The sequence below is a fragment of the Anopheles arabiensis genome, chromosome X, assembly GCF_016920715.1.
Source record: "Anopheles arabiensis isolate DONGOLA chromosome X, AaraD3, whole genome shotgun sequence".
Taxonomy (NCBI): Eukaryota; Metazoa; Arthropoda; class Insecta; order Diptera; family Culicidae; genus Anopheles; species Anopheles arabiensis.
The window spans coordinates 16,195,022-16,220,231 of record NC_053519.1 but is presented as its reverse complement, the minus strand read 5'-3'; the positions used below and the strand labels follow the sequence as shown (position 1 = coordinate 16,220,231).

Below are 25,210 nucleotides of genomic sequence, written 5' to 3'. Positions count from 1 at the left end.
GCCCTACAAACGACGCCTCAAGTAGGTCAGTGTTGGAGCAAAACAACAAAACAAAAAACGGGAGGAAAAGAGAGAGAGAGAGAGAGAGAGAGAGAGAGAAAGAGAGAGAGAAAGAAAAAGAACACACAAAAAACAGACAACAAACGACACATATAGGGCATCAAAATCAACGGACAAGCTTCAACGGTAGTAGTAATTTGGTGCGAACAGTGTAAAAGCAAAAAGGTTTGATTGGAAGATTAAGGAAATAGGATATATAGAATAGAAAACTCTTGTGTGTGTGTTTTTGTATTTAATTGTTGTAAGTGTTTGTGTAAGTATTTTGATTAATGGAGCAAAAGAGAGAGAGAGGACAAAATGGAGTTAGACACATTAGGAGGAGTCCCCAAAGGACTTCCAGTGTTTTAAAATCATTTCGTGCTATGAGAAAACGTTCAAACGCAACGCATATTCACAGTATAGCTTGAACGGTTCAAGCTTTTTCGAAGAAATATCATTCGCTTCGTTTAAAAAAAAAAAACACGAAATTAGATTAGCACCATTAGTCGTCGTCTCACGGCTTCAGTTAGCGAGCGTAGGTTTATAGCACAATCAAAACAAAGTCAGGACAAAACTAGCAAAAACTAACAACGAAAAATACCAAAACTCAACGGCACTGCATGCTCGCGCGCTCGACCAGGCAGCTAAATGTGAGAGGAAACGTTAGTGGAATGACGCTCAGCGCAAACCATGCACATAGGGCCAGGCATGTTCCCAACAAAGCGTGGGAATTGAGCAAGAGTTTTAAATACAAAAAAAACAAGAATAGATCCTAATATGCAAAAGGAGCAACAGCAACAGCAGCAGTAACAGCACACAATGCACGAACGGGTTGGTCTAGTTTTGTTTACCGGCACAACCTGTGGCCTTCGCCAATGTTTCATCGGCTTGCTGCGGCTGATGGTGGTGGGATGATTGGGTTCGACAGCCACCCCGATACCTCGATGCCAGCGGATCACGTAGCGGAGGGATCGCTTTTTTTGTGTGGGTGTGTGCAAAAAGCGACTGCTCGGATCGGTCGAGTGCTTGGTTGGTGGCGTCGTGCCGGACGGATCGTCTCCTTTCTCGCTTGGCTTCACTTAATTGCGCATGTGTGTATGTGTATGTGTACGCGCGCGCGTGTGTGAGTGTGAGTGTGAGTGAGAGTGTGAGTGTGAGTGAGAGTGTGAGTGTGAGTGTGAGTGTGAGTGTGAGTGTGAGTGTGAATGTGAGTGTGAGTGTGAGTGTGATGGTAGAACGGTCAGGGATGCTCCCCAAGGGAATCCAATGAAGGTGATCGAGGGTTACAGAGCGAACGCGAGAGACATACGACCAGGCGATGGGGCAAACTTATGCTTAACAGGATGTCGGGAGGGATGTCGGACACTCGGGTGCAAAACGAATATAGATAATTATATGTATGTGTGTTTGTGTGTGCGTGGATGTGCGAGTTGTTGGTGGATGTCCGCCACTAAGACCAGCGGGGTAGATACGGTCCGGTTGGTGGGCCGCCACCCCAGCGCTTACCGTTGTCGGCGAAGGCACTGTCGTTCGAGTCATCCTCGGACGATCGGTTTAATACTGATGACGCGTCGTCATTGCTCTGGCTGCTGTGGTGCCGGCTGCTGTGGTAGTAGTGGTGATGGTGATGGTGATGGTGGTGCAGCTGCATCAGGCTATCCTCGGTCGGTGGCTCGCAGCCCGGCTCGGCGCTGCCAACCGAGCGGGTGCCGCGCGGTATCGGCAACGCCATCGGCCCTCCGGCGTCCGGCACGGTCTGGAGCGCTTGCTGGGAGCCGCCGGGCCCGGCCGCCGGTCCACCGTGCGACGTGCCCGGCCGCGGGCCCTGCTCCTGGTAGACGCGCTGGATGACGCGCGACGACTGCTCCCTCGATTCCGCCGACTAGCAACAACAAAAAAAGAAGCAAATTAATAAACTGGCCACGAGACGGTCGAGCCCCTGTCTTCCCTCCTCACCGTAGTGCTGTCGAGCGAGAGCGTGTCGGGAGTGGTCGAGGACATGGTGCTTTTGCGCTGCGCCGTCCGGCGTATCTTGCGGTTCGCCGCCTGCACGATGTTGGCCACAAAGCCGGAGCTGCTCTCCTTCGGTGGATCCCGCAGCGCTGCAAAATGGGGCAAATGGGGTGCATGAGCGTTTTTGTTTTTTGTTTTTGTTTTTTGGTTTTTAAGATAAAGAGAGTTGGGTGGAGCTACAACGATTGCATTCCAGTGATAAAACTGGGGCGAGTGATGAACATTCCAGCTCAAATGCGTTACTTGCGTTGGTGTTGTAAATGCGCAACAGCCTATAATTTCGCCCACTTTTGACCGACGAGAGCAATGCCAAAGGGCTCAAAATGGGTCACCGAGACGGATTCTTCCTCCATGTTTCGAGTGCACGTTTGCTAAAATCATCCCATCCCATCATCAAATCAACTAGAGATCCTAAAAAGACGCCTCCCGTCGCAAACGAATATCGCTTAAAGTCCAATCAAATATCGACATACGGGGACGTCTATTCGGGACAGTTGGGTTTGCAGATGCGACATGCATTAAAAAAAAAGGAAGAAAAAAATAAACACGTGTGCGATAGAGGCAGTTTGCGTAAATTTGTCGCAGCAAAACAGAATAGCTAAGAATGCGATTGTTTTACAACGTTTCTGAAAATAACTGATCTGAGCTGGCTGTAATACATAAATGCAACAAATTTAACACGTGTAAATGGCTCATTCTGTACCTGTAAAAACGATTCACTCGAGCGAAAGGTCAGTTAGTAGGAGTTTAGTTAGTGCTAGCTGTGGAAGGTGTTGGGATGGGTTAAAAAAAACACAAAAAAGCTTCCACCACTGCCGGACACCGTTGCCATTCGATGTATCGAATGCTTTGTGTAAGAGCTTACCTTGCATCCTCAAAAAAAAAAAAAAAAAACAAAAACAAAAAAAAAGCCAACCTAAAAGGTGGCGCAAATGTTCCAGTGCATGAAAGCCATTTCGTTTTGGTTTCGTTTTTGTCCTGGCAACTAAACTGTTGCAAGCCGAAGTAAAGAAGTAAACAGGCTCTCAATCGCCCACCAGCCACCGCCGCGCTTCTACCCGCCACATCTTACGGGCGCATTTTATTTGCACTCCAGGGGCATTGGCATTTTTCGCATTCTTTTTGGGGTGGTTGTGTGGTGCAGATTGTTTCTAAAGTTTTTTTTGTTTTTTTTTTGTAGCTCGTGTGCTATTATTTTCAAGTGCAAAAAAACGGGGGGGGGGGGGGGATAAAAAGTGCATATAAAGACGGGATTGTAATCCATCTTAGTGCTACAATGCTGGTGTTGTGGTGCGCTCTTCTACTCTACATCTGCAAAACCACTAGCACCAGAGGGAAGGGGTGCAATTAAATCTTCCTAGCAAGTCTTGCACGCATGCCTTTTGTAATGGGTTTTCTATACATTTCGACTGTACGGCCAATTTTTCTGAAAAAAAAACCTTTACTAGGACCTTTGGGCCTTATGGCTAACCTATTTGCGCTATTTGTACTGACGGATTTGGTGTTTTGTTACCTCATCCTGAGAGATTTTGTCGTGGCATTCGAATTACTGTTTGGGTGTTTGCTGTGGCAAATAAATATATAGATGGCACACGAAACTTTGCATGCTACAGTGCTGTGTGTGTATAGATACTACAATGGCGTAATAAGAGAGCGTGGTAGAGCCACGATACTTGGCACGAAGGGAGAGCGAGATTCGCAGCAGCGCGTGCGGCGCTTTTAAGACTAAAAAGGAACGCATTTCCTGTGAATGCTGTATTGCACTCTCTTGCAATACGCTGTAGCGCCTTTTGTTGGGTCACGATATATGTGAAGTATGTAAAAAAAAAGAAAGGATGTAAATGGTCCAAGATGGGAGACTGCGGTAGCAGCTACTGCGGCTTCACGTCGTACGACCCGGAGCGCTTCCAGTGTATGCGCACGTGGAACAGGTGCAGGAGTGCGCGCAGGAGCAGACACTTACGCTCGATTCTACCGGCATTCTCCAGCAGCAGCGAGGCGCCCGGCCCAGCGTCGGCCTCCGAGCCGGCCGCACTTTGCGCTTCCTCCGCGCTCGGCAGCAGCCCTTCCTCGAAAAAGTAGGCGTACTGGAAAGAGAAAAGTGGCGCCGCGTTAGAGCATTACTGCCGACTGGCGGGACGGGGTTTCAGTTCCATATTTACGTAGATGATGAGCACTTCGATGATCTGGCACTGGTGGCGCATGTCCATGACGGCCGACTGGATCGAGTCGCTGGTGCACCGGACGACCGACGGGCCGAACACGATCGCCAGGTTGCGCGGATCCATCAGGTTCGCCTCGCTGTGCGCGGTCACCAGCACCAGGTGGCGCATCAGGTACTTGAGCGTCTCGTAGTTCATGCGCGGTATGCGCTCGAGCATCTGGCGCAGCGCGATCAGGCGCCGCTGGCCGCTCTGCTGGTCCGCGCTAATGAAGCCGCGGTACATCGCGTCCGGCAGCACCGGCTGGGGCAGGTTGCGAAAGAACGCCTTCAGCAGCGACGACACGACGTTCACGTCGTCCCAGCGCGGATCGTTCAGCGCCACCTCGTCCAGCCCGCGGTTGATCGTCTCGGTCAGGGCGGCGATCGCGGCCGTGTTGCCCGGGATGCGATAGATGCCCACCACCAGCAGGCCCTTCGACTCGACCACGCTGATGCACTTCTCCACCACCAGCGGCAAGAACCGGTTGCGGCTCGACACCGGGCACAGCTCGAGCGGCAGACCGGTCGGCGCGTTGTCCGGCAGGTCGGCGGCCGCCGGCTGCCACTGCATCTTGCGGAACTTGGCCGCCATGATGCCCTTCCAGGTTTTCGACTTGGGCGAGCCGCTCTCCCGATCCGAGCTATCCTTCGCGCCGTGATGATGGTGATGGTGGTGCTGCTGCTGCTGCTGTTGGTAGTGGTGGGGCGGTTGATGGTACGCCGATTGATTGGAGGTGGACGCGATCGACTGGTCGGCACTGTCGGTCGGCGAGCTGCAGCCAGCCTGCGGCGTCTTGCGGCTCTTGGTGACCGGCGACTGGCCGGACGGGGAGCGTGACCCGAGTGCATACTTGCGCTGCGACTTGGCCGGCAGCACGGGCGAGTAGTCGTCGCCACTGTTCGAGCCGGTGCCGCCCACGCTTCCGCCCTGCACCTGCACGCTCGTTTGGGCTGCGATGCGCTGCGGCTCGGCCTGTTGCCCTCCACGTCCACTGAGATAGTCCTACAAAGAGAGAGAGAGAAGGAGAAAGAACCACATTAGACAGATCGCGATGGCACACTTGGATGTTGATAGGAAAGCTCTGTCGCACTCGGGTTCGCCACACTGCCAGCAGCACCAGCTCGCCCATCCGCTGCTGGACGCTGGCGTACGCGTACGCCACGTCCCAGGCTCGCGGGAAGTACTGCCGGATGATGGGCGCCGTCAGGATGAGGTCCATCGATGGACCGGAGAGTCACTGGACATAACTGCGACGCGACAGGTAGCGCATCCGCTTCAAGTGCGAAAAGCGCGACTTTCGAGTACTTTATCACACGCGCCTACCCGCACACTCACACACGCTGCTCGTTATCGGGAGGCGCTCGTTATCGTGTGGCGTTTGGGTGTGTGGAGGAGGTTTCGCCAAAACCCTCCCTACGGTGACAACACTGATAAGAGCCGTGGTCAACGGGGGAGAAACCACTGCACCACTTACAGGTCTCCGTCCAGCCCACACACACTCACAGCGAGATGGTGTGACCGTTCACTATACTGTGGACAGACCTTATGGACACCTTGACGTCATACCTGCCCTAGGTCTTCCTGGTCCCGCTTGGGCCAGCAGCATTCGGGCTTTTGGATACGTCCAAACAAAGTGAAAAGTTCGCTGCAGGTCATAAACAGTGCGTCCCAAAATGAGAGCTTCACAATTTTACATTTTTTTTAAATAAATACCGAGTACAATGTGTTCCACTGCCAACCCCTATGGACTACATTTCAACTAGCTTTAACAACCAGTTGCCGTTCAATGTTGACTCTAACTCAGGTATTTTTGTTTCTGGGGCATAAATTTTTGAAAGCGTGTCACAATGTTTGCCTCGAAGGCATCCATTTTTGGACAGTGCGCATCAATATTGTTCTCTAAGGCATCAATTTTCGACTGCAAGTCAATCGCTTTAGTTTTTCAAATGTTTATGTTATGTTTGATACAGTGCATTCCGAAATTAGCGAGTTTTCCAAGTCGGTTTCGAATGTGCACATAATTATTCACCACATCCAAGATGTTTTTCCACATTTGTCAAACGGTTCATTTGTTTCACAATGAATTTTCAGTTTAAACACATGATTTTCAACACATAACAAAGAACTGTCAAACTCAATCCAGCTGAAAGTCGTGTTGAAAATCATGGTGGAGAAATGAAAAATTATTGTGATGGAAATGAAATGTTAGATTGATGTGGATTAACATTTTGCGCGCGGTGAATAACAATGTTTACATACGAAAGTGACTAAGATAGTGACTAAGAATACAGGGTTTGAGTTTAAGTTAAGTAATTGATAATTTAATTGAAAGAAGTTGAAATATCACATATGTTATGCACAATTCGCATGTAGTTTCAAGGTTCAACAGGTTTTTTGTAATATATTTTTGGAATTCAAAATTACAGTTGTCACCTCAAATATCTTATAAATTTATCATAATTCCTTCAAGAAGAGTCAGATGATTTTGACTTACAGCCAATAATCGGTGCGTTAGAGTCCAAAAAATTGATGCGCACTGTCCAAAATGGATGCCTAAGAGCCAAACATTGTTTTTTGAATGTTATGCCCATATTTTTTTTAGAATGACATTCGGTATCAAAGTATCAAAAAAAAAGTACACTATCACAATGCACATATTGGATTTAAAGCTCAATTTAATGCATAGAATGGAGCAAAGATTTCGATAATAAAATGTGAGTGAGGCTAAAATTTCGCAGCGTACTGTAACAGTTGAACCGATTCCAAAACATGCTCGTCGTAGGTTCAAATGACGCCAACTGGCCGATGACCGAGCATGACAGACTGTGATTGGAGCAGTTGTGTGAGATGCAGTAGGTCTAACCCACAACTGGGCGAGACAAAATGACTCACACGTTCACAATGTTATCAAGCGTCCAAAAAAGACTGAGGCATTAAACAAAAAACAAAAAAGAAACCTCTTCCTAACCACACTTACCGGACTGTGCAGCTGGCCGGTGCTACCGCACACGAGCCGCAGCGACTCCATCCATCCCTCCATGTCGCCGTGGCTGTCCGCCTGCAGCAGCAACTCCCGCTCCGACCCGGGCAGCCCGGCAGTGGACGCGCTGCGTACGGACGACGCACAGGTGCTGCTGCCCGGGCCGCTGCCGCCCACCGTCGCCAGCCCGGAGGCGGACTGGGTGCGATGGACCTCGGCGTGGCCGCCGAAGCCGGCCGCAGCGGCCGCCTCCAGCGGACAGTACGAACCGGCGGCCGTGGTCAGCTTGAACACATTCTTGCGCTTCGTGTAGTTGCCCTCGGTGACGTGGAAGTTGGTCAGATCGATCGTACCGCATGGTTCCGGGCTCTGTTGAAAGGGAAGAAAGAAAGAGATGGTGGGAAAAGCACCACAGAGCATTAGTACACTTGCAGTGGGTGTGAGGTTCTTCGGTCCCCTTTTGAAGGGATGTAAACGATGACTCATCTAGCAGTGGTAACGTAACAGAAATGAAAATAATCGAACGATATTGACCCACGAGCCGGTTGAGTTCCAGCGGCGCAGACGCAACTTCCGCAGCCCGGGTGCATTGCGCATCCAGTTGAGCAGGCGGGCCCCACCATGACCGGGGGTACTGCTGCCGGTGCCACCCGACGGTCCCTCCGGTGCGGCAGCACCGTTCGCTCCGCTCGGCGTGGGCCCGGCCGAACCGGCCCGGCTGCGCGGCTGCCGCGGGCCCGCGTTCGAGGGTCGCCGTTCCGCCAGCTCGTTCTCGCTGTAGTACGACAGCCGACCGCGCACACTGGCCCACTGCTGCTGCTGACTGTGCTGCACCACTAGCTGTTGGTGGTCTTGGCTCGGCAGATGATGAAGCGGAGGAAGATGGTGATGGTGGTGATGGTGGTGGTGATGGTAGGTAGAATTTACATTGAGCTGGTTCATTCTAGCCGGCGCAGACGACTAAATTTGTAACACGACGTCACCCAACACACCAACCAACCAAAATCTTCAAAAAGTCAGTTTTACTGCACTAAGATGTTCAGAGCACCAGCGTGATATTGCGACAAACACTTATACACTAGAGCACTTCGAGAAGGAATTTGCGTTCGATTGTTGGGGAAATATCTGAAGAAATCCTAGTTTAGAAGCAAAGTCCTAATGAATTAGTAAAACTGGCACAAGACTGTATTCTCGCAAAATCCCAATCCTCAGCTTCTTAAGATCCAACTTCAATGCCTGTCTTTCCAACGTCTGGAAGTTGGGAACTGATTCAATTACTGTACTTCAAACAAACATTCAGCCCGTAGTACACTAAAATCAGAATCGAACCGAACTTCAATGTCTGGGGACAACTCCAAACTCTCCAACTGATAGTAGTTCAACTTCAATGTTCGAAACAATACTTCCAATAACTTTATTGCTGCACACTAGAAACTACTACACTATGCTTCAAGATGTTGCTTCGGTTAACTTCAGAACAGGAATGAACCATCACTACCTGAATTAGGACCTAACTAGAACACAGCCGCTCAGCTTTCTCGCTCTAACTTCTATGCCGTATCATCATTGCACTTATGCGCACTCAGCTTAGAATGTGTGAGACAGCACTATTTCTATATGCTTTCTCTCACCCTCCGTCGTCTCACTGCATCCGTATCTACTAACTTGATTTGCGTGCATGCCAATCTGAGTGTGAGTAGCGCACTTTCGTCCATGTTTGCATGATAACGATTCAAAAGCATCGAATGACGGTGACAAACTTCCCAGGTGCACACAATCACAGCACAAAAAAAGGATCTTAATGATCTTGAAAAGGGATGACGCTGAATGAGGTATTTGATGTTGGCACCCAGCAGCTTCTTTGTTTGCACAAATGCGTCGTTTATTTTTTGTGTTTGAACGATTAGTTGTTTGCTGACAATACTTTTTGGATTGATTGTGAAAATATCTGAAGAAACTCCTGGTTCGGATGTCAAGCGCCGAAGGTATTACACTACTAGCAAAACAAAGGTGCACTGACTTCACACAAAATCACAGTTCTCAGGTTTTTATGGCACAACTCCCAATGTCCGGCTGTCCAACGTCTGGGAGCTGGACACTGATTCAGTTACTCTACTTCAAACAAACATTCAGCCGGTGGTACACTAAAATCCAATCGAACCGAACTCAAATGTCTGGAGACAACTTCGAACTCTCCAACTAATAGTAATTCAACTTCAAAATTCGACAAAAAATACACTTGAACTTTAAATTGGTATCCGATGAAAACTAAGCTTCAAGATGCTGCTTCGGTTAACTTCAGAACAGGAATGAGCCATCACTGCCTGAATTAGGACCTAGCAAGAACCAAACCGCTCATCTGTCTCGCTCTATCATCTAAGTTGTACCATCATGATACTCATGCGCACTCAGCTTAGAATGTGTGAGACAGCACTATTTCTATATGCTTTCTCTGTCCTCTCCGTTCTCTCATTCCATCACTAACTACTAACTTGTTCGATCGAATTCCTACGTGCCTGCCAATCTGAATGCGCATACCGCACTTTCGTCTAAACGGATCGACCTTCAATCATAGGTTCAAATTACGCACAAGTGTACATATGATAACGATTTAAATGCATCGAATGGGTGCATTCTACTTCCCAGAGTCACACAACATCACAATAGATAAGAAGGATCTCAGATTCTCAACAACATCACAACAGATAAGAAGGATCTTGAGGATATTTAAATGATGCTGAGTCATTTTGGCTTTTGGTGTTCAGTTTAGGGCCAATAGTGTCGACTAGGTATTTTGTGACACTATTTTTAATGCACTACTAGCAACCCCCACTACCGCACATGCCGTGCGCAAATGTGTGTGTGTGCGCGTGTCTTTGTGGGCCACAGTCATGACAAACATTAGCTGGTATCGCGAAAGAATTGGTTTAAAATTAACAGTCGTTAAAAATTAACCAGAGTCGTTAAAAATTGCTAGAATTTGGCATCGCGAACGCATTGAGTTCATTTGTCAATTTTAACGACTGGTCCTATGCCGCCGTTAAACAAACGACTGTCAAGAGCGTATGCGATACAAATTAACAGTCGTTTAATTGTACTGCTCGAATTTTTTCCCCGTGTTTGCCTATATGCGATATCGAGCAGTCGTTAACTGTTTTGACGGTCGTTTATTTTAACAGGAATGAACAACAAATGAACTCGGTTAAACCAAAATGAACTTTAAACGACTGTTAAAATGTGTTCATTTATTCGCGATGCCGGCTATTGTTTATGGAAGCTCTACGGCGCAAGTGTTTCGATGCGTCATGATACAGGCTTATCGCCCTCATCAGGGGAAGTCACCAACAAGTGATCGTCTATCGTCTTGCAAACCGTACACCACACGAACTGCAAATCGTCGTGAAAGGGTGGAAACCATCCCCAAGATGCCGAACACCTCCAATATCCAGGAAGCGACAAAAAAAGGGAAAAGCGCGTGCGCTCAGCTGGTACCGTAATAGCTTTTTTTAAATCGCTTTTCCAATGTTTTTGTTTTGGTATGTGCGTCCGTCAGAAAGGTTGGCGAAATGCATTGGACAGGGTTCGGTGGGCAACGGGGCCGCCAGCACGTTGCAATATTATTTGTGTGTGTGTGTGTGTCTTTTTGTTGGTTTGCTACTGCTTGCGTTACACGACGCTTTCCTGATGGTGCGGATCGTCACGGTGCCGCGTGTCGATGGATTGCTCATCATAAGCGGTGGGGCTGCACAAAATTGATGGAACGCTCAATCTCCGGCACTGCCACCACCACCCACCCAAGCACATTTCCCTTTTCGAGCGAGGGTTGAAGAAGTTTCAAATGTTGATGATTTGTTTTTTGAGCGCATTTTGTTCCCTCTTCCTTTGTCAGTTCTACTTGCGTGCTGTATATGCATATGCGCACAAGTGCATACAGCACGCGGTAACAGAACACTCCAGGGGGGGGGGGGCATTGGAGGGGTGAAGGCAGCTGCTAGGGGGTGTCGTATACACTATTGTAAATAAACAAGCGGTGGCCAAGCCGCAGGGTGGTATTTTTTGCAAAAATAGACCAAGAAAAAAGCTGGGGAAGCTGTACCAACAACCAACAAAAATGGCCATACAGCTTTGTTTACACTTGGAAACATATGCTGTCGTACGGGCGCCTATGTTCGGCATTGGCTGGAATGGAACGATACCGGCATTCCGTGCGTTTCATTGGAGGGCTGTAAAACCTGGTAAGTTTGTTTACAAGTCGCGACAATCGGGATGGAACAATTAATTGCCTGCCTGGCGCTCCCAACGGCTGGATGGCGATGGATCTTCAGCGATCGTACCATATGGCAGTTCTAACCAACCTCCCAGTTCCTAACGATAATAAAATGCTGCTTGATCAATGCCCGGAGCTGCATGCCAAACGAGGTGGAATATCTCTTTGTTTCGATGGAGATATCGTTCACAAGCGATAATAAAATGCTGCTTGATCAATGCTCGGATGCTCTCTGCGGTAGTGTAAAGCATTGACTGGTGCGCTTCCCGAAACGAAAGTATCGTTTTCTTTGCACCAATCTAGCCAAATCTTGACCGCCTAAAACGCATGCCAGTCTAGGCGATTCTATGTTTATTTTGCTGTGCAAAAACATTAAGTTATGATCATGGCAGATTACCACCGATCCGTCCGGACGATCAAACCCTTTTTGTTTACATGTTTGATCCAGTTTGGTGTTGTTGTTGTTGCGGTTCCCGCCAATAGGGACCATCCCCGAGAAAGCAAGCGTTGCACGGAGCTGCTGTGGGGGCCATGTGGGCTGTTGGATTGCGCCGATTGCTGCAAAAACTCGCGGTGGTTGTCGGAGATGTCGAAAATCGCCTTCAAGCATCGGTGCGCGTTCGTTGCTTGTGTCCCAAGGTCCTCCCAGTGCAGTAGTGTGGCAAGTGAGCGGAGCATGGTTGAGCGGCGCAGGAAGGAGGGAGGGAGAAGAAGCAACCGTTTTTCTTCGATCGCAAAACGGTAACGGTTGGCCAAAGCAAAAAAAAAACAAAGAAAGAGCCACCAAAGAAGGGGTAATAATATTGACTTTGCACGAACACACACACACACACACACACACACACACACACACACACACACACACATACGCAGCAGAGAAAAATCGTTCGGAAAAGCGCTTACGCCGAACCGAAGATCAAAGTTCACAGCGCAACGCAAAATGGTGCGTTGCAGGGAAAACTTTTGGCGAGCAAGAGGGAAAGAGCGAGAGAGAGCGCTACACGGACACATAACGCACCCCAGTGCACACAGTGGGATCGAACCACTTTTCACTTTCGATCGATACGTGGGGCGGGGGAAGCCGAATCGAGAAGCAAGTGTAAAGTGAAGGGGAGGAGGGAGGGGCGGGGGGTAGTAGTCCGTGATATAATTTTTCGAAATCGACACCTTCACGCATGCATGCCGGAGTGGGTGGGTGTGACCTACAGCCCTACACACAGACTACCGGGCAAAGAAGAAAAAAAAACGCGCGAGACTTCTTCTTCTTTTTCTTCCTTTTTCTTCTTCTTCTTCTTCTTCTTCTTCTCGTGTGCTTCGTCTGCCTCTGTTTGCAATTAATGCTAGCTTTTACCGGAAGTGGTCACTCAGTCTCTAGCGGGTCATCGCGTCTATTGAAGAGTAGGCGACGAACCTCTTCGCCTTGCACCTCGAAACACCCGGTCCGGCCCGGTGCGTGAGTGTCTTCTTCTTCGAGCGTAGCTCACCAACAAAAAAAAAAACACTTCAAACATTGCACGTCGCCCCGCCACACCCCCCGACCCCCCAGGTACAGAGACAACGCCCTGCACAAACATGGACGGTTATAGGAGAGTTGTGGGGCTGGGATGGCTTTTTGATACGCGATTTGCATACGCAAGGGCCTAAACCACACGGTGTACCCCTACTCCCGTTGCACTCCCACCGCGTCGCGTCCCTTGCTTATCGGCATGTCACATGCCAAATGAAGAAGTCTCCGTTCCGTGTGCAACTTGGCGCGGCGTATTAGGTGACGATCGAATCGTGACGTTTACCACCCCGCTACCCCGGATCGATATGGGCGTGCGTAGCGCGTTGGGGGGAGGGGTGAAGGTTGCCAAATAAGTGCACCCCACCCGTCCCAACAAGGACACACGAGGCGGCGCGCTGGGGGAATCAAAATTCTTCACCCATGATATCACACGGCAGCAGCACAATGGTCGGTTTCCAGCTAGTAGCAACAAAACGGCGACACAGAGAGACACTGAGTCTAAGCAACAAAGTTACCGAAGTCCTTGTGTACGCCACACCACGCCGCAGACTGCACGCGAACGTAACCACCACGGGACGAGAGGGACGTTATTCCCTGCTAAGAAGGAATACAAATTCAAACTGAAGTTGGAGCAGTGGAGCCCCAGGCGGACTAATTTCACTAATTCGTGTGGGTCCGGAAGGTTGGTTGTTGGTTCGCGGGTTCATTGAATGGTGTTGTTTAGAGTGGATGCGGTTTGCTTGCACCTTAAATTCAACACACTATTTAGCGCTCTTGCTCCGCTTGATGCACACACACACAAACACACCAACAGCTTTTCACTAACTTCTAAACTAAACACACACACACGCACCAAACACCTTCACATTTGCCATTCGGCGGGATATTTTGGCGGGAAAACAAACGCACACGGCGAAGAAGAAAACGATGGAAATGGGATGAAAGAAAAAAAACGGGAGAAGAGGGAAGAGGGTGGCAGGAAGGGAAGGGATATAGTGTGATAAAGCTAGAATCGGTGGATTTGGGGTGGGCCGACGCGGGCGGACGCGACTATCGCGGACTCCACAGACAACGGCGGACGACCGACGCCGTTCGAACTCCCGCTGCGTGCTGTTGGCATCGGTGAACTGACACACTACACCGTGGCGCACTTGCCCGACGGCCCCACGATCGCACGCACAAGCTTGCACATACACACCGGCACACACACACATCGTGCGCATGGTTTGGTGCACTCGAACGGATACCGCTTCGCGGGGCGGTACGGTGCGCTTTTCCATCCGCCGGTCAAAAAAAAAAAAACAACAACCTTTGCGTATTTTAGTCAGCCACCAAGGCACCAAAGGCCAAACTACTCAACCCCCCTCATTTTTGTTGTGCCAATTTGTCATTAGAATGATTAGTTTTTGGTTTTTAGGCATGACACTATTAAACGATTTATTTAATATTCTTTTTTTCCTGGACTGAGGTAAAAAGAATCGAAAATAAATTATGCCGTGACCAGGAACATTATTCTGTTATGGATGTTTTTAGTACTAACAGTTGTGTTGATTATAATTTTTTCGCTAAAGACTCGTTTTCAGCCTCAGTCATTGGAACAATTTTCATCGTCCGGGTTGTATCGATTTTGACAGTTACGTTCTGCCATATTGGATTTCACCATTTGTGCACAAACAAAGAAGCATGTAAAAAAATTTTTTCTTGTTTTTTCCGCTTGAAATGAGTTACAGTTTTAACTTTTAATAAATATAAAGAACATGCAAGTTACACAGTTTTTAACCTTTCTTGATATAATATTCAGATTTTTTACAAATCACACAGTTTTTAACCTTTCTTGATATAAAATTCAGCAAGAAAATAAAAAAAAAATCGGCATTTGTTTACACTTTTACAAGCTTAACATATCTTGGCTGGTAAATCTGAGGCTAGTTGTTTGGCGTGTGGTTTTGTATTGGAGTGTTGATATGATTTCAGCTACCAAGCATCAAACTTAGTATAACGAAGCTGAATATTATTCTTAAACCCTTCCCTAAAATTGAGGAAAAAATGCTTTAACAAGTATCAAAACTGCATGCAATTACTTGAGAGAATCATGCAGGTGGACATTTTCAATAAAATGGCCTCAAACTGGCAAAATCCAATGTTTTGCTTAAAAAATATATTTTTGTATATTTGTTTGTATACATTTTCCGTTTATATTAATTTACATTGATTTTCAGTAAAAACTTAGTAGAAAGACTAAAAATTGTGATAACATTCAGATATAATTACTAGTGCCGTGACCAGGATTCAACAAGGAACATCAACAACAGAAACTATTACCAATACGTGTACAATTAATATCTGGTGCCGTGACTAGGATTGAAGCGTATATGTAAAAAAATCTCATATAAATAGTAATGTTGTTCTACAAATGTAGCGTTTGAGTTCTTAGTATCTTTCCCTTTTCCCTTCGTTTAACCTGTCCCAGACCCAGAAGGGATTGTTTTATTGCGACGGGGGAAACAGTGCAGGGATTTGTGGAGCCGTCGCGGGTCGCGTAACTAAAAACGTCGCCCACGTAAAACGGGGTCTCCCTTACCGTTTCGGGAGGGGGAGGAGAAGCAAAACTCCCTTGGGCCCTCCCCTCTGATAAGACATTTGGCACAGCAAAAAAAAAAAACAAAAAAAAAAAAACAAACCAAAACCACTTGCTCCCCGCACGGAGCGGAGCTGGTGGTGATGGTTGAAAATTGACCTCGCTCACTTCCTTCCTGCACACACCCGACCAAAAATCACCCCGAACCATCTTCCGATGGAGAAAAGAGAAAACAGCAGCATTTGGGAAGCGGGCGCCCCCAAAAACACCCCCCTCCCCCTCCTTCTCCTTCCCCAAAAAGAAACGGCAAGGCAGGCCAAAAATGTGACTCCAAACGGGCGTGAAAAACCTCGGCACACAACGCCCATTTGCTCACACACATCGGAATGACGTGCTGCTGCTGCTGCTACTGCCATTTGTACTTTAGAGGGGGGGGGGGGTACACTATGTTTGGGCGCGCCCGCTCACAACCCGTCGACGCCGCCGCAGTCTGCCTCGTCCCGCATTTCTTTCCGCGCCGAGTTTGACTTTTCTTCGTCGTCGCCTTTCTCTCCATCCCGGTGGAGGGAAGTGAAAATGCCTAATTGCTCCGATTTTTATGCGATTCAACGTACCGGTGTCTAGCGTGTGTGTGTGTGTGGAAGTGTTTTCGGGGGTGCACAGGGTGTGGATTTTGTTGCCGTTTGTATTTCGGTAGCCGAAAACACACGGTTGCGGTCGGTACGCGAAATTGCACGCGCCCACCAAAGATGAAGCAATAAAAGCGCACACAAGCGTGTGTGTGTGTGTGTGTGCGTATGTGTGAAGAGGAGGGAGCGAAGGGGTTAAATTTGGTGATGGTGGGCCACAGCCACAGGAGAGAGTGAATATTTAAAGAAGAGCGCATTAGAGCGTAAAAAGGAAAACGAAAAAAAGCTCACACACTCACTCCATGTGCTCTGCCTGTTTGCACTATTGCACTGGACCGTCCGTGGTGGAAAACAAATTGCTCAATATAAAAAAGGAAATAATAATAAGCGCGAGCACACACACGCACATACACGAACGCATAATTAAAAGACACTGCAGGCAAAAGGCAAAGTAGCAGAGCCCCGGAAGCGTTTGAAAACAGTCAAAAACACCCGGTGAGTTGCCCGGGGCCCAGGGTTGGGATGGAAAATAGGGGAACCGAAATCCGTGCGTTATCAAAAGTTCGAAAAGAAAAGTTCCTCCCCCAGCACGACTTACCCCCCTCATAAGCTTGGACTAATGGGTGGAGGCATGGATTCGCGCGGGTGAACTTTTCCTCTCTAAATATGTATGTGTCTCTCGCAGCAGTTTCAAGATAACCAGCAGAGACACACATACACAAAAAAAATATATTTTTTGTGTTTTTCGTTTTTCCCAGTAGGTAGGGCCGCGCGGAAACGCTTTCTGCACATCCACACACACACACACACATCACGGTTTCAGGGGGTAGCTTTTCCTCCCCAAAGCCAAAGGTGCATCCCACACACACACACACACACACACACACACACACACACACACACGGTTTCCCGCTTCTTCACTTTCACCGCCCAGGCCGCGAGATTTTGGTCAAAAAATGGCCCCTAATGCCTGATCGTCCGAGATGACCCGGAACGGTACGAGACACATGAAACGAACAAATCTGGTTCGTCGCTTAACGGCTCGTTGAAGTTCTTCTCCCATTTGCGAGATTTGAGAAATTGGGACCAGGCGGCGCCGGCTTTTGTTGACCGTCGGTGGCGCTTTGCACACAAGCTCAAACGAATTGATTTAATCCGCTTGCTAACCCCCCTCCCAACCTCCCATCGCTAATATCGCGACTGAATAGTTTTGGAAATGCAGCGTCTCTTAACATTTAATTAAGATTTTCTCTGAAATGAGTAAAACAGGTTGAAAAATAATCGGTGCCGTGACCAGGAACATTGTTCCGATGTTCATTTTGACAATTATATTCTGTTTAATTGGATTTCACCATTTGTGCACCAACAAAGTCGCATGTAAGAAATTGATTTTTATTGTTTTTTCCTGTTTGAAACAGGTTATAGTATTAATTTTTAATAAAATTGTACAGGCAAACAGAACAAAAGGCAACAAAATAGGCTCCAACTGGCAAACTGCTATCGTTTGCTTCAAAGAAATATATTTTTCGAGACGTTACACTTTCCGTTTATATCAATTCACATTGATTTTTAGTGCAAATGTAGCAAAAAAAACTAAAGATTGTGATAACATTCAGGTACAATTAGTAGCGCCGTGACCAGGATTCAACAAGGCACATCAACAGTAGAAAACTACAACCGTTGCTCAATGGTTTAGCAAATGCAGTTGTCGCTTAACAAACCTCAATCAGCGCTCGACACTTTACGACGCTCGTTAAATGGTTTCATGGTGTATTAAAATATTTTAATTTTTTCATATTAATAAAGTGAGCAGCGCATGGTTCGGGCGCAATAGCGAATGCCCAGTGCAGTTGCAGAAATCAGGCAGAACTGTCCCCCAAGGAAGGTTTATGGTGCCCGTCCGATGGCGCACGCCCGATCGGTCCCTGAATCATCTGACCAGTTTATGTTTATGGCTCGAAATGATTTTCTTACTGTAAGAATTTTATAGTGCTGTAAATGTAACCATTTAATTGAGCAATAAAAGCTGTCCGGCTCGTATGAGACCATTGAGACGGTTTTGAGTTTGAGAAAGCCGCCCGGGCAATTGCGCACAGATTCGTGCCGGTGGCCCTCCGAATAAGGAAGTGGTAAAATAATCTTGGACATGCACTTTCACTCGTCAATTGGGATCCTTCATAACCCGGGTGCCATTGATTCTTGCACCTCCGCCGGTCAGACAAACAATTCTCAATGTGTTGATGTGTAATTTAATCCAACACAACAAGCAACACAAAAATAATAAAAAAAAACACCTTTCAACAGTATCATAAGAATAAAATATGCAATGCGCATTCCCCACCGCATCCCGCACGCCTTACCTGGTTGGAGTTCTTTCCTTCGCGCACCAGCGTCAGCTTGAGATGGTGACCGCGCAGCACGGCGTGCACCGTGCGCCAGCTCCGGTCGGCCGACCGCTTGCCGTCGATCAGCGTCACCTTGACGTGCAGTTCGCCCTCGCGCACCACCGGTTCCGTGCTGTCCGCTGCTCCGCCGTCCCGGAAGTGGGCTAGTGCCTTCGATTTGGTGCCGTGGCTGGGTACCGCGCCGTAGAAGAGAATGGAAGATGGAAGGGAAATTAGCAACAAAAAAAAAAAGCGTAAATCCGGTTAGGCGGCTCCTTCAAGCCGCCATCAAGCTGTCATGCATTATGACATCTAGTAACATTGAACAAAAAAAATAAAAATAAAATAAAATCAATAAAAAATAAAATAAAATAAACAACACAAAAACACACACAAACACAAACCAATGGAGAGATAACGTACACTCGCACACTGCGATAGGGATAAGCGGAACGGATGAGCGAAGTACGAACGAACATCAAAATGTAGAAAGAGAGAAAGAGTGAGACAGAAAGAAATTGGACGAGAGATGTGGAAAATGGAGAAAAAAAGGAATGTGAATCCTGTAGGAGCGAAGAGTCCAATTGGAATATTGCAAAATTTGCAAATAGAAGAAATAGTTGTGTTTTTTGTGTTTAACAGAACAACAAATAACGCTGAAAAGGTTTACACCAAGATGAATGTTATGTCGGCACGAGTGTTTACGGTGGATGATGATGATGGCAGCACTAAACGATAACACGAAGGTATTGGCACACAATTGATGAAGTATGAGAACAGAGAGCAGATTGGAAAGAAGAGAAGAAAAATATTGGAAGTACCTCCAAAGAAACTATTCAAATTTGATCACACTGCACACAGAGCCACACACCAAATTACACGCTGTACAATACAGACACATACACACACACACACGCGCCCATAAAGATACACATACAGAAAAGGTATGAATAACAATGACAAGATGCGATGAGATGAACGAAGAAAAAAGGGGAAAACAGTCCCTTGAACTATATTGTACAGCAAGACACGAAAGCGGGTTAAGAGTGTGTTTCTGAACTTCTAGACTGTTTCAAGCTTTCAAGAAGATGCAGAAAAAGTAGTCTCGATCTGATCCCGTGACGCAGGGAGGTTTCGGTACTTCCATGCAGGTACTTCCACGCTCTCCACCGATGCAACGATGTCCACCGGACATGCAAATGTGAGTATGTGTGTGTGTGTGTGTGTCTGTATGTGTGGTTTGAATTAAGAGCTTCTTCTTCTTCAGGGTATAATGTCCTACGCGGACATGACCCGGCCTATATAGCCTTTTGAGACTTATTCAGTGCCACGCACAGCAGAATAGATAGTCAAGATCCTTGCTACCGGGGGGACGGACGGTCTATTCTAAGGCTTGAACCCATGATGGGCATGCCATTGAGTCGGACGAGTTGACGACTGTACCACAGACACGATGAGAAGCTTGTGTGTGCAGTAGAGGGTTTAAAAGTGCAGGAACCGTTCGATGCTCTTTGTAGGAGATTTTACGACCCAGCCAAGATCCAAGGTACCGAGACGGGCGACTCGACCAGTGAAAGGGAAAACGCGGCCTAGATGAACCTGTCCGTCGGGCACGATTGAACGGTTCCGTGTAATCGATTCACCCGTTTTATCGATCCCTGTAGGCGCAGAGGCGCATCCAAGAAAATTAATTATCGCTTTTGCCAACTCTTACAATCGCAAATTAAAACATTAAAAGTCGTCGTTAAACTCAAATCAGCCAGAGAGATAGATAGAGAGAATGGAAAGGGCTCCAGCAGTGCAGCGATAGACGGTCCTGTTGCGTTCCCTGTCTCCGTGGTGAGGTCCGTGTCCGTGTCCATCAGCGTCATAAAACTGAAACTAATTGCACAGGCTGTCCTGCTACACCATTACCGTTAGCTCCGTTAGATTGCAAATTTAGCTTTAATGTTCGATTCGCTGAAACGATCCCACGCCCTCGGGGGCAGTTGGTGGATTTTACTGCCCGAAAGTGAATTCCAATGTAGAGGGTGGTTGCTAGTGACGTTGAATGGTAGTCGGATTGTTACGTCGCTTCTGTTCATCCAGGAGATGAAGATGAGATATGTATGTGTGTGTGTGTGTATAGATGTGTGATTCTAATGCTCTTCTTGCAGGAGATGCTGATTTCGGCTAAAGATCCTAATAATGGAAGCAAACGGTAGTCGCAAATCCCAGCTACTCGAAATTCGTTTTAGCTCGAAGAAGATATCGAAGATTCGTGTTGTGGTGTTTGGCAGGAACAACGATCGGAATATAAAACACACACCCACACACAAGGAAACAGGGTAGAAAATATCCAACAACAACAACAACAACAACAACAACAGCGCAAAACAAAACACACACACACAACACACAGCAATACAACAGCCGGGCGAACCTCTGGGCGAAGAAGTAGTTGCGCGTGACGATACCGCCCGCCGTCGTCGTGGTGATGACGTGCAGGTTGCCCAGGCTGCCGGCCGCCCCGAACAGCCGGTGGCCACCGCCAGTAGCACTGCCGAACGGGGTAGTCGTCACCAGGGAAGCTGACCGACCCTTTACGGCCCTTGCCGGTCGTGCCGGGCGCGTGCCAGCTGCACCGACCTCGTCCTCGTCCGCGTCGTCCGCGTCGTCATCGTCCGCGTCGTCGTCGTCGTTTGGCAGTCGGGGTGGTGTTGGCAGGGGCCGGGAGCGCTTTTTCGAGGCGGACGCAGAGGTGAACGGTTCGGTTTCAAGGATGGGCGGAAGGGCCGGCACAGCCAGGTCGGCTTCCGGGTCGAACAGGCGCCGCAGCGGCTGAATGTCGGTGGTAAGACGTGGCCTGCGCCATGGACGGTAGGCACTGCACAAAGGGAAACCAAGGGAGGGAAAGCGAGAGACACACAAAGAGAGATGCAGAGAGAGAGAGAGAGAGAGAATGATGAGATAAACCACTTGCCACCGACTGGGACAAAAGCACGAGGGAGAAACGAAGAACGATCGCTGAACGCACAGTAAAAGAATCAACCGACAGAGGGCTAATAGCGTCCTCTTTCACCTCTTTCAATCCCGCTAGAGCGTCCTGGGGCTAGGCTGGTGACCTACCTCTTGAGCTGCTGCGGTTGCAGCTTGCCGGAAGTCGGTGCCCCCTCGTCCGCCGTCGCCAGCCCAGACGACAGCTCGACGGTGGAGGACGCCGGCTCGGTTGGATCGGTATCCGGCGTGTCGGCCGGCGGCAGCGACATCGGGCTGCTGTCCGGGTCGCTCTCCAGCATCGGGAACAGGTTGTCGTGGGCGGTCGCCCGCAGGTACGACACCCGGCGCATCTTGCGATCCTCGTCGTCGAGCAGCAGCGAATGGTGCGGCTGCTTCTGGCGCATCACCACCGTCGGCAGGGCGGCATCTGTGGACGGACAGCGAAACCGAAGCAGCGATTAGTCGTGATGTTTTCGGTTAATGTTTTCGAGAAGGGGGTTAAAGAAGGTAAGTTTTGTATCGGTTAGAGGGTTGTGACGCAGATTCAACAGGTTTCATGCAGCGGCGCACAGGGCTCTTACGGCCGTGATGCGGGAGAGGACGAGAGAGAGAGAGCGATGTTTTAATCGGTTTAGAGTAGGCAACAAAAGGGCGGAATGCTGTGGTAGAACATCGAGAGTGTGAAGCAGAGTGAGTGACGGAGAGATAAAGAGAGCAAGATACGGTTATGGTCGGTGAGTGAAGCATGCCAAACCAAAGGGGGTCTACCACGAAGGGGCACCTCCGAGTTTTATGGATATTGGTTTAGGGAGTTTTTGGAGAACCTCAGAAAGGTTAGAAGAGAACCACCCAGTGCTGCAAAATGTCATGAGCATCATAAGATATCCGTGGTAGCTTGATGCTCATTGCTGATACTCAATGAAAGTGCGTCATGACATGAAAGTGCGCGATACTCTGACAAACAAGCTAAGGTTAATGCCATCACAAGCATAATCACGACTTCTTCTGGCTGTTAACAGTGCTGTCAAGTGCCACTGGTTTCGAAGCTCAAATCAGCTCACGTACACAACTGAGATGATCAGAGGTGAGACTCAAACAGTTGGTGGATCAATCACATGTTTGATGACATTTTGTTTAGTACCCAACTCTTGGTCACTCACTTGGTCACGACATTTTCTGTCGGTGATAATCACGACATTCTTGGAATATACTTGACGTGTGGTCCCAAGCATCAAAATGAGCATGCTTTCTGGCTCTGTCTGGTTTGGTGTTCTGTCGGGCCAAACAGAGCGAGAAACCATGCTCATTTTGTTTCTTGGAACCACTCGCACGCACCGCATATCTCCCATGACTATCGGGATGATCATTGACTGAAAATGTCAGGATCAAATGACTGACCGAGAGTTGGTTGCACACAATGTCACCAAGCATGTGATGGTCGCAAGGACACCAAGCATGTGTGAGACTCAGTCTCACCTCTGATCATCACTGTAGAGATCGTCATCCTGACATTATTTTGTTTCAGCCGGGATTTGTCAGTGGCATTTTGCAGAACTGATCACAGTAAAAAAAAAGTCATCATATAATGACTGACCACGCATTGGTCGCACAAAATGACACAAAGCATGCATTGGTTACACCAATCGTTTTGAGTATCACCTCTGCTTATTACTATTGAGTACGTGACGCTGACATGGATTTTGTTTCAGTCAGATTTTTTATGACATTTACAGTGACATTTTGCAGCACTGGAATCACCTACTACCAGACAAACGCTCAAATGTCCACTGCTTCCAGTTAGTGCGCATGCATGTCTCACTCTCTCTCTCTATTTCGTAGGTGCCTGCCAAAGGCACCCCAATTAAGTTAAAAACAGGGAACGCGGGAGAAGGCCGGGAATTGTTTTAATCGTGGAACACATGCTCAACCGTTAATGTTAGACGGGTTTGGCAAAAAATAAGAAAAAAATCATTACAAAAACACGATTGGCATTGGATTAGTTTGGTAGCGAGAAAAAAAAGAAGAAAACGACCACAACCACGCAAACGTGTGTGCGTGAGCGTGTGTGTGCGCCAACCTGGGCAAAGGTTGAGCGTGGTGGGACGCATCGGTCCGGCCACGGGACGGAAGCCGCCGGGTGGTGGGGGTTGATGCTGGGGCGTCGTGCCGGCCGCTCCTGCCGGATGCTCCCCGAGCGCCCCGAGATGGGCCAGCGGCACAGACGAGGTGGACGTGACGGACGATGCGACCGCGAGCGGCGACAGCGGTGCGAACGGGGGCGACGTCAGCGGCGGCATGCGGTGCAGCATCTCGACGTCGCCGAGCGGACCGTCGCCGTCCTCCGCATCGAGCAGGTGGTGCAGGCCCACCATCGTCTGGTTGCGGTGCAGCTGCTTCTTGCGCATCTGCTCGGTGTCGGCCGCGGACAGCGGATGTTGCTGGCGGTGGGCGGCCGCGTACGTGCGGACCGGCGGTACCGGTCGGCTCGGCGGCTCGCCGTCCGACGCGAGCGATACGGCCGAGGACGAGTCGCCGGTACCGGCGCCGCCGCCGCCGACGCCGCCACCGTGCGCTGCTACTGCTGCTGGAACCGGACCCTGCAGCCAGAACGCTGTGCGAAGGGAACCATGGCCGGTGAGAAGGTCTGTCGGGAGCGGTGCGCGCATTGAACCCTCGCCACGCCCGTCACTACGCCCGTTGCTACCCTTATTACCTGTCGAGTTGCGCACCGCGCTGCGGTACGAATCGTCCCGGATCGGCTTCTGGCGCAGCATCGGCATCGGGGGCGGTACCGCACTCGGCTGCTGCTGCTGCTGCTGCTGCTGCTGCTGCGGCTGATGCTGGTTTTCCTTATCCTTCTCGAGCGTGTCGAACGCGGCGTCGGTCGCTTGCAGCGTGGAGCTGGCGAGCGAGTGGCGCGAATCGCGCGTTGCATTGGACTCTACTGAGAGTGATCGCAGTCGAACCGGCGTGCGGCGCGATTCCGAATCGGAGCTGACCGAGCGGGGTTTGTCGTCTGCAAAAGTGGAACAATGAGGGCGGAACATTATGGGGCCTGCACATGCGTGGCATTTGTGCTGCTCCTAGCCTTACCGATCGATTTGCGCCATCCCGTACTTTCGGCCTTCAGCTCAAACTCCTTTCTGCGCACGGCCACATTCGGCACGACCTGTTTCGTGTTGATGCTGCAAAAGAGAATAGAAGGTTGCGGGTGAAATGTGGTTGCAACAAAGCCGGTTTGAAGATGAAAAAAAAAACGCTCAACAAATCAAACAATTATGCCAAAATGCAATTAATTCTAGGTTGAACAATAAAATAGTGTGATGAAAAACAGTAATTTTCAAATTTTGCAGTCATTTAGCGTTCATAAAGCCATGACAGTTCATAACATATTGATTTGTTCGTCGCTACGTAATGGAATGGCAATATTTCACCCTTTAAACCCTTAATGAAGCACTAGAGAACGTTTCATTAAACTACTTAATAACATCTAACCTTAAATATCTTCTTCTTTACGTATCGTATGAAAAGTACTTTAGAGCACGAAAGCAACCAATACTGTTCTATTAACGGGTTTTTTAAATGACTTAAAAATTTAATTTTCAAAAATAATTTACTGAGCTGTAGCCA

At 48.6% G+C, this 25,210-nt stretch overlaps 1 protein-coding gene across 1 annotated transcript in view; it reads right to left on the bottom strand.

Annotated features, from left to right (window-relative positions):
* The window catches only part of LOC120906724, an 89,532-nt gene that overhangs the window by 3,809 nt on the left and 60,513 nt on the right, over positions 1-25,210 (bottom strand). The window contains 11 exon segments of the mRNA XM_040318624.1: positions 1,546-1,921; positions 1,996-2,141; positions 4,016-4,139; positions 4,215-5,258; positions 7,234-7,605; positions 18,578-18,791; positions 21,024-21,467; positions 21,710-22,007; positions 23,658-24,191; positions 24,294-24,596; positions 24,674-24,765. Coding sequence (XP_040174558.1) covers positions 1,546-1,921; positions 1,996-2,141; positions 4,016-4,139; positions 4,215-5,258; positions 7,234-7,605; positions 18,578-18,791; positions 21,024-21,467; positions 21,710-22,007; positions 23,658-24,191; positions 24,294-24,596; positions 24,674-24,765 — 3,947 coding nt within the window.